Source organism: Dasypus novemcinctus, chromosome 6, assembly GCF_030445035.2.
Source record: "Dasypus novemcinctus isolate mDasNov1 chromosome 6, mDasNov1.1.hap2, whole genome shotgun sequence".
Lineage (NCBI taxonomy): Eukaryota > Metazoa > Chordata > Mammalia > Cingulata > Dasypodidae > Dasypus > Dasypus novemcinctus.
In genome coordinates, this window is record NC_080678.1 from 5,087,862 (window position 1) to 5,102,698 (window position 14,837).

At 55.3% G+C, this 14,837-nt stretch overlaps 1 protein-coding gene across 1 annotated transcript in view; it reads left to right on the forward strand.

Annotated features, from left to right (window-relative positions):
• Nucleotides 1–10,556: 10,556 nt before the first annotated feature.
• STK32C (serine/threonine kinase 32C) overlaps nt 10,557–14,837 on the forward strand; it is a 107,039-nt gene continuing 102,758 nt past the window's right edge. The window contains 1 exon segment of the mRNA XM_058298096.2: nt 10,557–11,437. Coding sequence (XP_058154079.1) covers nt 11,215–11,437 — 223 coding nt within the window. The 5' untranslated portion in view covers nt 10,557–11,214.

Consider the following 14,837-nt stretch of genomic DNA (forward strand, 5'->3'; position numbering starts at 1 on the left):
CTGTTCAACTTCTGACTCTGACTTTGCTTATTCAAAATATTTCACGCGTGAACTCATACAATATTTGTCCTTTTGTGTTTGGCTTATTTCACTCAACATGAAGTCTTCATTTTCATCCACGCTGTCGCAAGTATCAGAACTTCATTCCTTTATGTGGCTGAATACTCTTCCTTTGTATGTACATACCACATTCTTTTTCTCCATTCAACAGCTGATGGACACGTGGTGGCTGCCATCACTTGGCTACTGTGAATAATGCTGTTATGGGTAGCAGCATGCAAATATCTATTTGCGTCACTGCTTTCAATTACTGTGTGTCTATTCTTTGAAGTGGGATTGCTGGGTCACATGAGCTTATAAACTGAATTTTCTGAGGAACTGCCAATCTGCCTTCCACAGCAGCTGCACATTTTACACCCCTGCCATGAATACGCATTCCTATTTATCCACATCTTTTCCAACACTTATAATTTTTCATTTTTTAAATAGTAGCCATTCTAGTGGGTGTGAAGTAATCTCTCATTGTGGTTTAGATTTGCATTTCCCTGGTAGGTAATGGTGTTGACATCTTTTCTTGTGCTTTTTGGTCATTTGTATTCCTTTTTGGAAAAATGTGTATTCAAGTCCTTTGCCCATTTTTGATTGGAGTATGCGGTGGTTTGAAACTGTACGTGCCCCAGAAAATCACGTTCTTAGAGCTAACTCATCCCCGTGGGTATAAACCTAACTGTAAGGAGGCCTTTTGATTGAGTTCCTTCAGTTAAGGTGTGACCCGGGGTGGGTGGTGGGTCTTAATCTTCTTGCTGGAGTCTTTTCTAAGAGAATGAAAGCAACAAGTTGAAACAAAACCCGGAAGAGAAGGGAGAGACCAGCAGACGCCACCGTGGGCCTTTGCCACCCGGCAGAGGAGCCCGGGATTGCCGGCACTGGTCTTCGTGAAGAAAGCGGCATCCTGATGATGCCTCGGTTCGGACATTTTCCGCAGCTTCAGAACTGTAAGCTTGTAAGCTAGTAAATTCCCACTGTTAAAAGTCAAGCCACTGATGGTATCTATATTCAGCAGCATAGCAAACTAAGATAGATTGTCTTTTAGTTGTTGAGTTGTAGAATTTCTTTATATATTCTGGATATTAAACCCTTTTTTGATACGTGGTTTTGAAATATTTTTCCCAATGCATAGGTTTTCTTTCTCTTTCATGATAAAGTCCTTTAATGCACAAAAGTTTTTAATTTTGATGAGGTTCCATTTCTTTTTTTTTCTTTTGTTGCTGTGCTTTGGGTGCAAAGCCTAAGAAACCGCTGCCTAACACAAGGTCCTGAAGATGCTTCCCTACATTTTCTTCAAGGACTTTTGTAGTCCTGGTTCTTATATTTAGGCGTTTGATCCATGTTGAGTTGATTTTTGCATATGGTGTAAGGTAAGGGTCCACCTTCATTCTTCTGTGTGTGAATATCCAGTTTTCCCAGCACGATTTGTCGAAGAAACTACTCTTTCCCAGTTGAGGGGACGTGAAAGCCTTGCCAAAAAGCAGGTGGCCAATGGAGTTTGCTGAGGGCAGGGAGAGGGCGGAAGAGGTGTGATATGGGGCATTTTCGGGACTTGGAGTTGTCCTGAATGATAGTGCGGGGACAGATGCAGGACATTGTATATCCTGCCATAACCACTGGATGGACTGGGGGAGAGTGTGAACTACAATGTAAACTATGGTCCATACTGTGTGGCAGTGCTCCAGGGTGCATTCCCAAATGCAACGAATGTGCCTCACTGATGAAAGGGGATGTTGATGTGGGAGGAGTGGGGTGGGAATAGGGGTGGGAGGTGGGAATGAGTTATTTGGGAACCTCTTGTGTTCTTTAATGTAACATTTTGTGTGCTCTATTTATCTTAAGAAAGAAAAGGACAATAATTTAAAAAATCAAAAAAATAAAATAAGTACAAAATAAAACAAAACAAAACAGCTGGCCAGGGGAGCAGATGTGGTTCAAGCAGTTGAGCACCCACTTCCCACATGAGAGGTCTAAAGTTCAGTTTCCAATGCCTCCTAAGAAAACAAATAAACAACGAGCAAACAAATGAGCAAAACAATGAGCAAACAATAAGTAAAACAATGAGCAAAAAATGAGCAAAAACAAAGAGCAAACAAATGAGCAAAACAACAAGTAAAACAATGAGCAAAAACAATGAACAAAAACAACACGCAGCAGAGGAGGGAGCCAGCTCAGGGGAGCCGATGTGGCTTGTTGGTTGAGAGTTGGCCTCCCACACACGAGGTCCGGGATTCAATTCTTGGCCCCAGTACCTAAAAAGAAAAAGAAAAATCAGCTAGCTATAAATATTAGGGCTGATTTCTGAACTCTCAGTTTGACCCCATTGGTCTATCCTTGTCCCAGTACCATGCTTTTGATAATTGTGGCTTTGTATTACGTTTTAAGATTGGGAAATACAAGACCTCCAATTTCAGTCTTCTTTTTCAAGATGACTTTGGCTATTTAGGGCCCTTCCATATAAACCTGATGTATGGCTTTTCCATGTCTGTAAAGAAGGCCTGTTGGAATTTTTACTGAGTTTACTGAATCTATAAATTGCTTTAAGGAGAATTGACAACAACATTGAGTCTTCCGACTCATGGACACAGAATGTCCTTCCATTAATTTAGGTCTTTGATTTACTGTAGCAATTTTTTTTACTTTTCTGTGTAGAAGTCCTTTATATTACTGGTTATATTTATTACTAGATATTTGATTATTTTAGTTGCTATTGTAAAAAGAATTTTTTCTTGATTTCTTTTTCAGATTTTTTCGTACTACTACTGGTTTTTGCATATTGACCTGGTACCCTGCCACTCTGCTGAATTTTTTTATTAGTTTTAGTAGTTTTGTGGAGGATTTATCAGGATTTTTTTTTTTTTTTGCATATAGGATCATATCATCTGCAAATAGGGAAATTCTCACTTCTTCCTTTCTAATTTGGATGCCTTTTATTTCTTTCTCTTACCTAATAGCTCTGGCTAGAACTTCCAGTACAATGTTGAATAACAGTGGTAAGAGATGATACATTGTATGATTTCAATATTTTTGAATTTATTGAGGCTTGATTTGTGACCTAAGATATGGCCTATCTTGGAGAATGATCCATGTGCATCCAAGAAGCATGTGGACCCTGCTACTGTGGGGTGAAGCGTTCTGTATATGTCTGTTAGGTCTAGTTAGTTTAGAGAATCATTGATCTTCTATTTCCTTATTGATGTTCTGTCTAGATGTTCTACCCATTATTGAAAGTAATGTATTGAAGTCTCCCACTTTTGCTATAGAACTATCTATTTCTGCCTTCACATCTGTTAATATTTGCTTCCTATGTTTTGGGCTCTGCTGTTAGGTGCATATATATTGATAACTGTTATGTTTTCTTGTTGAATGGACCCCTTTATCATTATATAATGATCTTCTTTGTCCCTTGTCACAGTTTTTTATTTTTTATTTTTATATTTATTTTTTTGTCCCTGGGAGTCCTCACTCCCCCTAAAGACCACAGTCATCCTGGAATCTTTATTCCTCACAGCCTCTTTAAAAACTGTTTATTGGCCCTGGCGAGGTACTTCTGAAAATTCCCATTCTGCTAGCTTCTGGAAACATGCCAATAAAGTTCTCAGCCCACCCCTGAGAAATGGTAGATACAACGGAAACTTCTTTTCTGAAATGCTACAAATCAGTTATAGCAGACAGAATGGCGACAAGGAACACCGTCACGCCGGGCTCCCTTTTTTTTTTTTTTTACCTCAATTACTTTTATTTATTTATTTATTTTTATTTACATTTTTTTCCGTTTATTTTTTTTTAATGTTACATTAAAAAAATATAAGGTCCCCATATACCCCCCACCCCCCTCACCCCACTCCTCCCACATCAACAACCTCTTTCATCATCATGTGGCACATTCATTGCATTTGGTGAATACATTTGCAGCACTGCTGCACCACATGGATAATGGTTTACATTGTACTTTACATTCTCCCCAGTCCACCCAGTGGGCCATGGCAGGACATACAGTGTCCAGCATCTGTCCCTGCAGTACCACCCAGGACAACTCCAAGTCCTGAAAATGCCCCCACATCACATCTCTTCTTCCCTCTCCCTACCCTCAGCAGCTACCGTGGCCACTTTCTCCTCATCAATGCTACAATTTCTTCCATTACTAGTCACAATAGTTCCATAGTAGAATATCAGTAAGTCCACTCTAGTCCATACTCTATTCCTCCATCCTGTGGACCCTGGGCTGGTGATGTCCTCTCCACCTCTAGATCAAGAGGGGGCTTAGATCCCACATGGATGATGGATGCAATTCTCTTGCTTGCAGTTGTAGGCACTCTTGGCTCCCTGGTGTGGTGGTTGACCTTCTTCACCTCCCTGTCAGCTGGCTGGGGTAAGTCCAATAAACCAGAGGGTAGGAGTTGCAAGTCCTCTTTGGTCACAGTAGCCATGTAGAAGCAGCTGCAGCTTCAATGAGAGCAACCTCATAATAGTTTTTCAATTTAGTCTACTTTATCTGATATTTGTATAGCTGCCTAGCTTTCTTGTGGCTACTACCTGCATGGTATATCAATTCCTCCCCCCCTATCCTTTCACTTTCAACCTACTTATAACTTTGAGTTTAAGGTGAATTTCTTGTAAATAGCTTATACTTGGGTCATGCTTTTTTTTTTATCCATTCTGCCAATCTCTGCACTTTCACTGGAGAGTTCAATCCCTTTACATTTAAGGCAACTACTAATGATGCAGGATTTTCTTATAACATTTTGCTATTTAGCCTTTGTAAGTCTTATACCTTTTCTGCCCCTAAATTCTTTCGATTAGGGAAGCGGACTTGGCCCAATAGATAGGGTGTCTGCCCACCACATGGGAGGCCCGTGGTTCAAACCTTGGGCCTCCTTGACCCATGTGCAGCTGGCCCATGTGCAGTGCTGATGCACGCAAGGAATGCTGTGCCACGCAGGGGTTTCCCCATGTAGGGGAGCCCCACGTGCAAGGAGTGTGCCCCATAAGGAGAGCTGCCCAGCGTGAAAGAAAGTGCAGCCTGCCCAAGAATGGCACTGCATGCACAGAGAGCTGACGCAGCAAGATGACACAACAAAAAGAAACACAGATTCCTGGTGCCGCTGATAAGGATAGAAGCAGTCACAGAAGAACACACAGTGAATGGACACAGAGAGCAGACAACAGGGGGAGGGGGGGAAGGGGAGAGAAATAAATAAATAAATAAATAAATAAATCTTTTAAAAAACTTCTTTCAATGAATGCCAGATTTAATGTATATTTGATTTTTTTGTATTGTACCATTTTTAGTCCCTTCTCATTTCTTTCTGTGTATATTTTTCATATGTCTTCTTTTCGGTTACCACGGGGTTAAAATTTAACATCCTAAATCTATAACAATCATATTCAATTAGATAGCAACTTATCTTCAATAGCATACACATAAGCTATTCCTATACCCCTCCACTGCCACCTTTTTTGTTTGTACTTGTTACAGATTATATATTTGTATATTATATGTCTAAAACATTGAATTGTAATTAGTGTTTATGCATTTGCATTTTAGGAACTGTACGAAGCGTAATTACAGTAGTAAAAATACACTACAGTAGTACTGGCATTTATAATTACCCATGTGACTGCCTTTACCAAGGGTCTTTCTTTCTTTCTTTAGGCTGCTTTCATCCACTGTCTTGTTTCTTTTCCTTTAAGTCTGAAGAACTCCCTTTGGCATTGCTTGTAGGGCAGGTCTGTTGGTGATACACTCCCCCAGCTTTTGTTTATCTGGGAATGTCTTAACCTCACCCTCATTTTTGAAAGTCTCACTGGATATAAAATCCTTGGTTGGCAATTGGCAATTGTTTTCTTTCAGCACTTTAAACATTTCATGCCACTGCCTTCTTGCCTCCAGGGTTCTGATGAGAAATCATCACTCAATTGCAACATGATTCCCTTGTATATGACACATTGCTTTTCTCTTGCAGCTTTCAGAATCCTCTCCTTGCCCTTGCCCTTGCCATTGGACAGCGTGATCACGATATGTCTGGGTGTGGCTCTCTCTGAGTTTACCCTGCTGGGGTTTCCTGACCTTCTTGTGTGTGCATAGTCATGTCTTTGGACGCTTTCTGCCAGCATTTCTTTGGCCATTCCTGCAGCTCCTTTCTCTTTCCTCTCCTTCTGGGACTCCCATAATGCATATATTGGTATGCTTGATGCTGTCCCTCAGGCTCTTAAGCTCTGTTTGCTCTTTTTCATTCTTTTTTTCTTTCTGCTCCTCCATCTGAATCATGTCAGTTGTCTTATCTTTGAATTCATTGATTCTTTTTTCCGCCATCTCCAATCTAGTGAATTTTTCATTTAGATCTGGTGAGTCAGGTTACTATAGGGTAAGAGGGAAGGCGGCTGAGACGCCGCGGAGAGCACGGCTGGCAGACAACACGGCCGTGAGCTCCACTAGGCGCCTCCTGAGGGAAGGCCGCTACCAGAGAACAAAGCGGGAAAGATGCCAGGAGACCCTGGCCACGGGACGCCATTCGGAGCGCTTCCCGGGGTCAAGGGGAAGCCTGGGGTACCCTCAAAGAAAAGGCCTCACCACGGCCCCCCGAGAGCTAACAGGTGGGCAGCCCATCAGAACAGCAAACAGCCGGGGCCCCTCCCCAACGGTATAAAGGAGGAAAGACTTTAAAAAGGCCCCACGGGGAGCCCCCACCCCGTGCGTGTCCCCCTGCAGGATGCCTGCGATCCGTGTCTCAGGTTGTGCACTCTTTTCCTTTTCCTGTTTCTTAATAACCTCCCAACCCCTCGCCTACCCTGTGGCATGTCCTTGAATTCTTCTCTGTGACAGAAGCAAGAACCTAGAGGCCCAGAACCCAGAGGTTCCACGAGCAATTGTGCTCTTCAACTCCAGTATTTCTCTGGAGAGATTCCCATGCAGTTCATTTATTCTTTTCCTCAAATCCTTTAACTTGTCCTTGAGCGTATGAGGATAATGTTCAAAGAAGTCTCTGTCTGGTATGTCCCAAGTCTGGTCCTCTTTGTTGATGGTTTCTTCTTGGTTTGTATTTTTCTGTTGATTTTCTGGATTTTTATCTTGTTCCTTTAGATGGGACATCATTTCCTGTTTCTTAATTTTCTTTTAATCTTTTGTTTGCACATTGAACATTTTACTATCTTACATTCTAACCTTGGGATTTAGTCCACGAGCGTTCTTTTCCCCAGCTTGTATCCAGGTAGCGATGTTACACAGATTTCCTTGAATGCCAGGAGCTCAGCAAAGCAAACGCAAGTTCAGCCTTTGCAGGTTGGCTCTGCCCTCGCTGGTGCTCTGCTCAGAGCTTAGGCCCCCACCAAGGCCGACGCAGGCGTCTGGGCCTGCCTGGAGCCTGGAGCTTGGGCTTGCCAGGGGCTTTGGGAATTCTGCATTTACAGGTGACGGAGTTCTCGACTCCCTTTGAAAAAGACTTTCACCCGGCCTGGTGCTCCCTCGGGACTCAATGGAGGCAGACCTTTGCTGCAGGCCACTTCGGCTTGTTTCCCACGCTGTCCCGGCTGTCGGCGAGCCCCTTCCCCACCATCAGGACAGGCGCGTATGGGCACTGGGGCCGCGCTGCTTCCTGGGCGGGGCCAGGGACCCACCGGGGGAGCACTAGTTGGCTCCACCCCGCACTGTGCAGGGGTGGGGGAGGGCCGGCAAGGCACCTGGAGCCTCTGCTATGGCTTGTACTCTGTGGGGGGGGTACGGGAAGCAGGTGCCCAAACCACTGAGCGACACCCACTCCCCCTCCAATGGTTTCAAAGCTGCTTTTTCTTCTGCCAGCACTTGCCCCGCCAGTTCAGCCCTTTCCACTGCTTTCCGTAGTTTTGAGGACCATTACTGCCTTGAAGAGTCCACGGCCACCCTCCCCCCAGCGGGGCTGGGACGGTGGCTGTCCTCAGAGTGAGGCCGCGGACCACGATGGAGACGTGGGGCCAGCCCGCACCCCCGCGGCTGGGGACATCATGGAGCCGCTGCTGGGGAGGGGGCGCGCTCACCTGCATCACTGCGTTGACAGCCTCTTCCCCGGATGCCGGTGCTCCCCTAGAACCCGGGGCTCCAGAAAGGTCCATGCCGTCAGTTCCTGCCAGTTCCACCGGCGTTGGAGAGGAAGGCCTAACTCCACAACGCTCTCTTCACGATTCCTTGCCGATATCTTGATTTTGAACTTGCCTCAAACCACAAGCCAATCATTTCCTGTTGTTTAAGCCAAACTGTTGCGTGATATTTGTCGTAGCAGCCTGGCAGCGCCCATCCCTCCAGCCGAAGGAACCGCGCACACTCCGTGACTCCTCAGTCGTTCCCCTGTTAACAGCCCCAGTTGCTTTTCCTTGACCTTGGAGGAAGTGAAAATGCAGTTCCTTCAGGTGTGGGTTTGTGCAGCTGCTGTAACAGAGTCTGAGGCCAGGTGACTGGAACGAGTATCGGAGCTGGCATCAGGGGCCAGCAGGGCCACGCCCCTTCCCGAGGCTCTAGAGGGCCTTTCCTGGCCACCCCACATCCTGGCTTGTGGCTGGGTCCCCCCATCTGCCCCCACGGTCCCAGTGCCTCCTCTCCTGCTGCGGGTGTCCCATGTGCCTCCTGCCCTGACCGTGTCCTCTGCCCATCTCCTGCCCTGTCCCCTCCCTGCACTCGTGGACGTGCTGTTTCCACCGGGGGCTCCCCTTGCAGCCCCCGGATCCCTGAGTTCGGATCTCCTGGGCTGCCTGGTCATGCCCGGTGCCAGCCACGAGGCCGCCTGCCCAGCTGCCCAGTCCACAGCAGTCCCTTTCGCACAGCATAGCGCAGTGGATGATTTTTCTGCTGAGTCACTGCTCATCCCTCATCCCTGGAACAGGACAGATGTCCCTGCCCTCATGGAGCTGGGCCCCGGGACGCTCAGCAACTTGCTGCCTCCCGTCCACCTGCGGTGGGCCCGGGTACCAGCCTGAGAGCACCCCTTCTCCCAGGAACGTGACAGCCTTGTGGGGTGGGCCGCAGAGTCGCTCCCACAGGAGGCCCCACCCTCTTCTGTGCCTCGTGCCCCCTCCCGGGCACCTGTCGCTCCGTGCCGGCCCCGGCCGGTCCCCTGCACCCCTGGACTGTGCTGAGCCTGCAGACACACGGCTTCCCGCCCTTGCCCTTTCGGCTGCTCCCACTTACGGGCGGTGGCACATGAGCAGCGCCATGTGAGCAGGGGTGGCATGTCATTTCTGGAGCGATGCTTTAGGGGCTAGTGTCTGGCCATTCATACCCTTGCTGAGAGGGGGCCCTCATCCGTTGGGGACCCCAGGGAGCAGAGCCCCATGCCATCCCAGCTTGGGCATGAACACAAGGGAGAAACCAGCCCTTGCTAAGCCCCTGGGGTCTGGGGGTGATGTTTTCGCAGCGCGGCCCACGTTGGCCTCCTCCTGGCCTGGCGGACACATGGGCACTCAGGTCTTGAATTAATCATCACCGACTTGGGAACATTCCAGCCTCAAAGGCAGAGTCCAGCACCCATCGTCTGGACTTCGCAAAAAGCCGGAGGTCCGCCGAGCACCCCCGGGGCCGTCCTGCCACGACAGCGGTGCGGAGAGGCGCTCGCGGATGCGAGGGAAGGCGGGCAGGTTTCTGAAACCAGAGTGACAGCTGAGTGATGCGCCACTGGACCGCGCCTGGGGGTCCCGCGGGGCGTTCCCGCGACCCCGCAGCCCGCGCTCCGCGCGCGCACGCGCCCTCCTGCTCTCCCAGACCCGGAGAGTGACAAAGAGGCATTCCAAAGGTGTGACCTCCCCTCCTGCGGAGGAGGGGAACAGGAAGAGACATTAGTGGGTTCAAAAGTCTCGGTACGTGGCCGCAGTCACTGCGGGTGGGCGAGGCTGAGGGCGTGGCCTTGGGCCCACGGCGCCGACCGCGACACCGACGGGCACGGGGGCGCGCGGGCCCCGGGAGCGCGCGCAGGCCTTGGAGCCAGGGGCCCTTATGGGCCCGGCGGCGGCCTGGGGCACCCGAGTTTGGCGGGGAGGGGGTCGGCGTCCTGGAGCCCCGCGCGGCGCCGAGCTCACGGAGGAACGCTCCTGGAAGTCGACCAGAGAGACCGAGGAACAAACCCCGCATTTCCTTCGCTCCACGGCGCCGGGTGCAAGGGGCGAGGCGACGGCCCGCGCTGCGCCCGCGCTGCCGGGGCTTCCGAGCGCGCGGGGGCGGGCTGTCCCGGAGGGGCGAGGGGGACCCGCGCACAGAGGACACAGCGCGAGCCGGGCAGGGGCCCGGGACGCGGGCGGCTCGTACCCGCTCTCCCAGCGGGTCTGGGCACTGGCCCTGCGCGCCGCGGGGAGGCCTGACTGCGCCGAGCCCAGGAGCAACTAGGGCAGCGGAGCGCGGTGGCGCGCCACCCCAGCGGCGGACGCTGGGGCCGCCCGGGTCCCGGTCGCCGGCAGGGCGGGGGAGGGGCTCCGGCGCCAGGCCCCGCCCAGCTCCCTCCCGCCCGCCCCGCGCTGGCCGCGGAGCCCCGGCGACGCCTGCAGCCGCAGCGCAGGGTCGCGCGCCCGGCCCCCGAGCGCGGGGCGGTGCCGGCTGATCCCGACCCGGGTCGGGCCCGAGCGGCCGTTCCCTTCCGCCCCTGTCCCACGGCCCGAGCCCGAGCGCGGCCTCGCGGAGTGGGAGGGCGCGGACTGAAGTCCGAGGCCTCCCCCAGGCCTTCAAGGTAGCGGGAGCGGGGCTCAAGGGGGACTCCGGAGTCGCCGCCGCCACGACACTCCAGCTGGGTCCCCAAGGAAGTCCCCGCCGCCGGGACCGAGCAGAGCCGTTCCCAGGAACCCCGGGCTTTGGGGACCATCGGAAAGCCCGGGGGGTGGAGGCGCTCGCCGCCGGGAGGTGGCACGGCCCTGTGCACGCGTACCGACTGCCACCCTTCCGCGCCGGCGGCTACACCGGGCCTCACTCCCCGCCCCGCGCCCCGCCCCTGCCCGCCGGCTCCGCCCGCTCCCGCCCCGCGCTCTGTCCGCCGGCCCAGCTCGCTCAGCCGCGGGGAGAGCGCCCAGGCTCGGCGCGCACGGCGGGCGCTGCCCGACCCCGCTCCCCGGCTCCCCGCCTGCCCCCGGGCGTCCCCATCCCCGGGTCCGGCTGCCTGCTCCCCGCTCCCGGGCCATGAGCCCGGCTCCGGCCGCCGCGCGCTCCCCGGGCCGGCGATGAGGAGCGGCGCGGAGCGCAGGGGCAGCAGCGCCGCGGCGCCCCCCGGCTCGCCGCCCCCCGGCCCGCCCCCCGCCGCCGGCCAGTCCCGGGCTCGCGAGGCGGGCGATGCCCGCGTGCCGCCGCGCCCCTTGTTTCCCTGGAGCAAGTGGAGGAAGAGGATGGGCTCGTCCGTGTCGGCGGCCGCGGCGCGGAGGCCGGTGTTTGACGACAAGGAGGACGGTGAGTGCGGCACCGGGACCGCGGGCGGCGACCCCTCGGCCACCCCACCGGCTGCCGCCCCATCGCGCTGCGACCGCCCCGGGGGCCGCGGGGCCCGCCCGCGCGGGGGTCCGCCCGGCCGGCTCTGGGGACCCGCGCGAGTGGGCGCGCCGCGGGCGGGTGGGGTCGGCCGGGACCGCGCGACCCTTCGGCGGCTTTCGGGGGCCGGCGAGGCTGCAGTCCCCACGCGCGTCCCGGAGCCGCCCGTGTCCCCGGGCACGGTGGAGGCGTCGCGAGGAGCGGGCTCTGGTTATCACCGGGGGTGAGGGTCCGCGAGGGGGTGCCGCCCGCTGGGGGGAGCGTCGTGCTGTCGTTTGCCTCTTGCGGGGTGGGGGGGACCCGTTTGCGCTGCCGGGCGGCGCGGGTTTCTGGAGCGCCGGGCCCCACCACAGGTGGGCGGGTGTGGCCCTGGCCGCGGGGCCCCGGCTTCCCGGGGGGCGCCTGGACGCTGGAGCGTGCGGTGGAGACGGGCGCTTGGCTTTGCGCAGGTGCTCGGAGAAGTGGTTCTCCCGCAGGTGAGGCTGCCGCCGGAGCCTGGTGGCCCTGGGGTGGTCTGGCCCGAGCCGGGCGCCCCGGAAAGTAGGGAAGGGCCGGGGTGCGCAGCCGGCGATACCCGCACCTGGGGACTTTGACGTGGGACCCAAAGAAGTAGCTGCGCCATGTCAGCCTTCGGGGCGTTGTGGTAAACTCAGATGCGAACGCGCAGCTCCTTTCCCCACAAGTCATGCAGATAATTCGACTGGTATGATGATGACACGCTTGAAAATGTATTTTTTTGACATTTTCTTAAAATAGTGGAAACGCATTTTCAGCCTGCAGAGGTTTGATGGATCTTTGATAATTTTAGAGCACAGCCCGGTGGAAGAGCCTCGCTCCTTGTTCCGAGAAATAGTTTGAGCCTTAAGGAACAGGCGCGGGCGGCCCGCGTCCCGGCAGAAGGGGCGTGGGAGCAGGGCCTGCCTGCAGGGGGCGCCGCGGAGCTGGCTGGGTCCCCAGCGGAGGGACGTGGGACTGGCCGCCCCCGCCCCGCGCCGCCCAGGGCCACCGGTCAGCCGAGCGGGGCTTCCAGGCCGGCTGCGCTTTTTACGTGTTACTTGTTTGTTGCTTTAAGACATCAATCTTCAGCATAAGTGAAGGCGCAGGGCTGCTAGCTGGTCAGGAAGGGACCTGCGGCCAGCGGGACTGCAGGCCGAGCCGCCCCGAAACCCACCTGAGGGGCGCGCTGCCCAAACGCTGTTCTGACTGTGGGGCCTCCCCGCGCAGCCACTGCGGAGGGGAGACCCCGACTCCTCGCAGGCCCGGCTTCCAGCTCCTTTTTCCCTTTTCTTCCTGTTTTTTTGGCTTTGGAGGGCAGAAACCTACTTGTTCCTGGGGGTCAGGTCTCAGAGTTCACCAGCGTTAGAAAGGCCCAGAGACGGCGGAGTCTCCAGCGTCCCTCCCGCTGGCCCCGGCTCCCGGGCTGCTTGAGGCACCCGCGCACGCGCTCGCTCGTGTGGAGTGCAGCCACCCGGCCTGAGTGCGGTCACTGGTCACCGGGCCTACAGGCACTCGCTCTGCGTGGAGTGCGGTCACCCTGCCTACAGGCGCTCGCTCTGTGTGGAATGCGGTCACCCTGCCTACAGGCGCTCGCTCTCTGTGGAGCGCGGTCACCCTGCCTACAGGTGCTCGCTCTGTGTGGAGTGCGGCCACCCTGCCTACAGGCGCTCGCTCTGTGGAGTGCGGTCACCCTGCCTACAGGCACTCGCTCTGTGTGGAATGCGGTCACCCTGCCTACAGGCGCTCGCTCTGTGTGGAATGCGGTCACCCTGCCTACAGGCGCTCGCTCTGTGTGGAGTGGGGTCACCCTGCCTACAGGCGCTGGCTCTGTGTGGAGTGCGGTCGCCCTGCCTACAGGCGCTCGCTCTCTGTGGAATGCGGTCACCCTGCCTACAGGCGCTCGCTCTGTGTGGAGTGGGGTCACCCTGCCTTCAGGCGCTCGCTCTGTGGAGTGCGGTCACCCTGCCTACAGGCACTCGCTCTGTGGAGTGTGGTCGCCCTGCCTACAGGCGCTCGCTCTGTGGAGTGCAGCCACCCGGCCTGAGTGTGGTCACTGGTCACCGGGCCTACAGGCACTCGCTCTGTGTGGAGTGGGGTTGCCCTGCCTACAGGCGCTCGCTCTGTGGAGTGCGGTAACCCTGCCTACAGGCGCTCGCTCTGTGGAGTGCGGTCACCCTTCCTACAGGCGCTCGCTCTGTGTGGAGTGGGGTCACCCTGCCTACAGGCGCTCGCTCTGTGGAGTGCGGTCACCCTGCCTACAGGCACTCGCTCTGTGGAGTGTGGTCACCCTGCCTACAGGTGCTGGCTCTGTGGAGTGCGGTCACCCTGCCTACAGGCGCTCGTTCTGTGTGGAGTGTGGTCACCCTGCCTACAGGCACTCGCTCTGTGGAGTGTGGTCACCCTGCCTACAGGTGCTGGCTCTGTGTGGAGTGCAGTCGCCCTGCCTACAGGCGCTCGCTCTGTGGAGTGCGGTCACCCTGCCTACAGGCGCTCGCTCTGTGTGGAGTGGGGTCACCCTGCCTACAGGCGCTCGCTCTGTGGAGTGCAGTCACCCTGCCTACAGGCACTCGCTCTGTGGAGTGTGGTCACCCTGCCTACAGGCGCTGGCTCTGTGGAGTGCGGTCACCCTGCCTACAGGTGCTCGTTCTGTGTGGAGTGTGGTCACCCTGCCTACAGGCACTCGCTCTGTGGAGTGTGGTCACCCTGCCTACAGGCGCTGGCTCTGTGTGGAGTGCGGTCGCCCTGCCTACAGGCGCTCGCTCTGTGGAGTGCGGTCACCCTGCCTACAGGCGCTCGCTCTGTGAGGAGTGGGGTCACCCTGCCTACAGGCGCTCGCTCTGTGGAGTGCGGTCACCCTGCCTACAGGCGCTCGCTCTGTGTGGAGTGGGGTCACCCTGCCTACAGGCGCTGGCTCTGTGGAGTGCGGTCACCCTGCCTACAGGCGCTCATTCTGTGTGCAGTGTGGTCACCCTGCCTACAGGCGCTGGCTCTGTGGAGTGCGGTCACCCTGCCTACAGGCGCTCGCTCTGTGTGGAGTGGGGTCACCCTGCCTACAGGCGCTCGCTCTGTGGAGTGCGGTCACCCTGCCTACAGGCACTCGCTCTGTGGAGTGTGGTCGCCCTGCCTACAGGCGCTCGCTCTGTGGAGTGCGGTAACCCTGCCTACAGGCACTCGCTCTGTGGAGTGTGGTCACCCTGCCTACGGGCGCTCGCTCTCTGTGGAATGCGGCCACCCTGCCTACAGGCACTCGCTCTCTGTGGAGTGGAGTGTGGTCACCCTGCCTACGGGTGCTCGCTCTGTGTGGAGTGCGGTCACCCTGCCTACA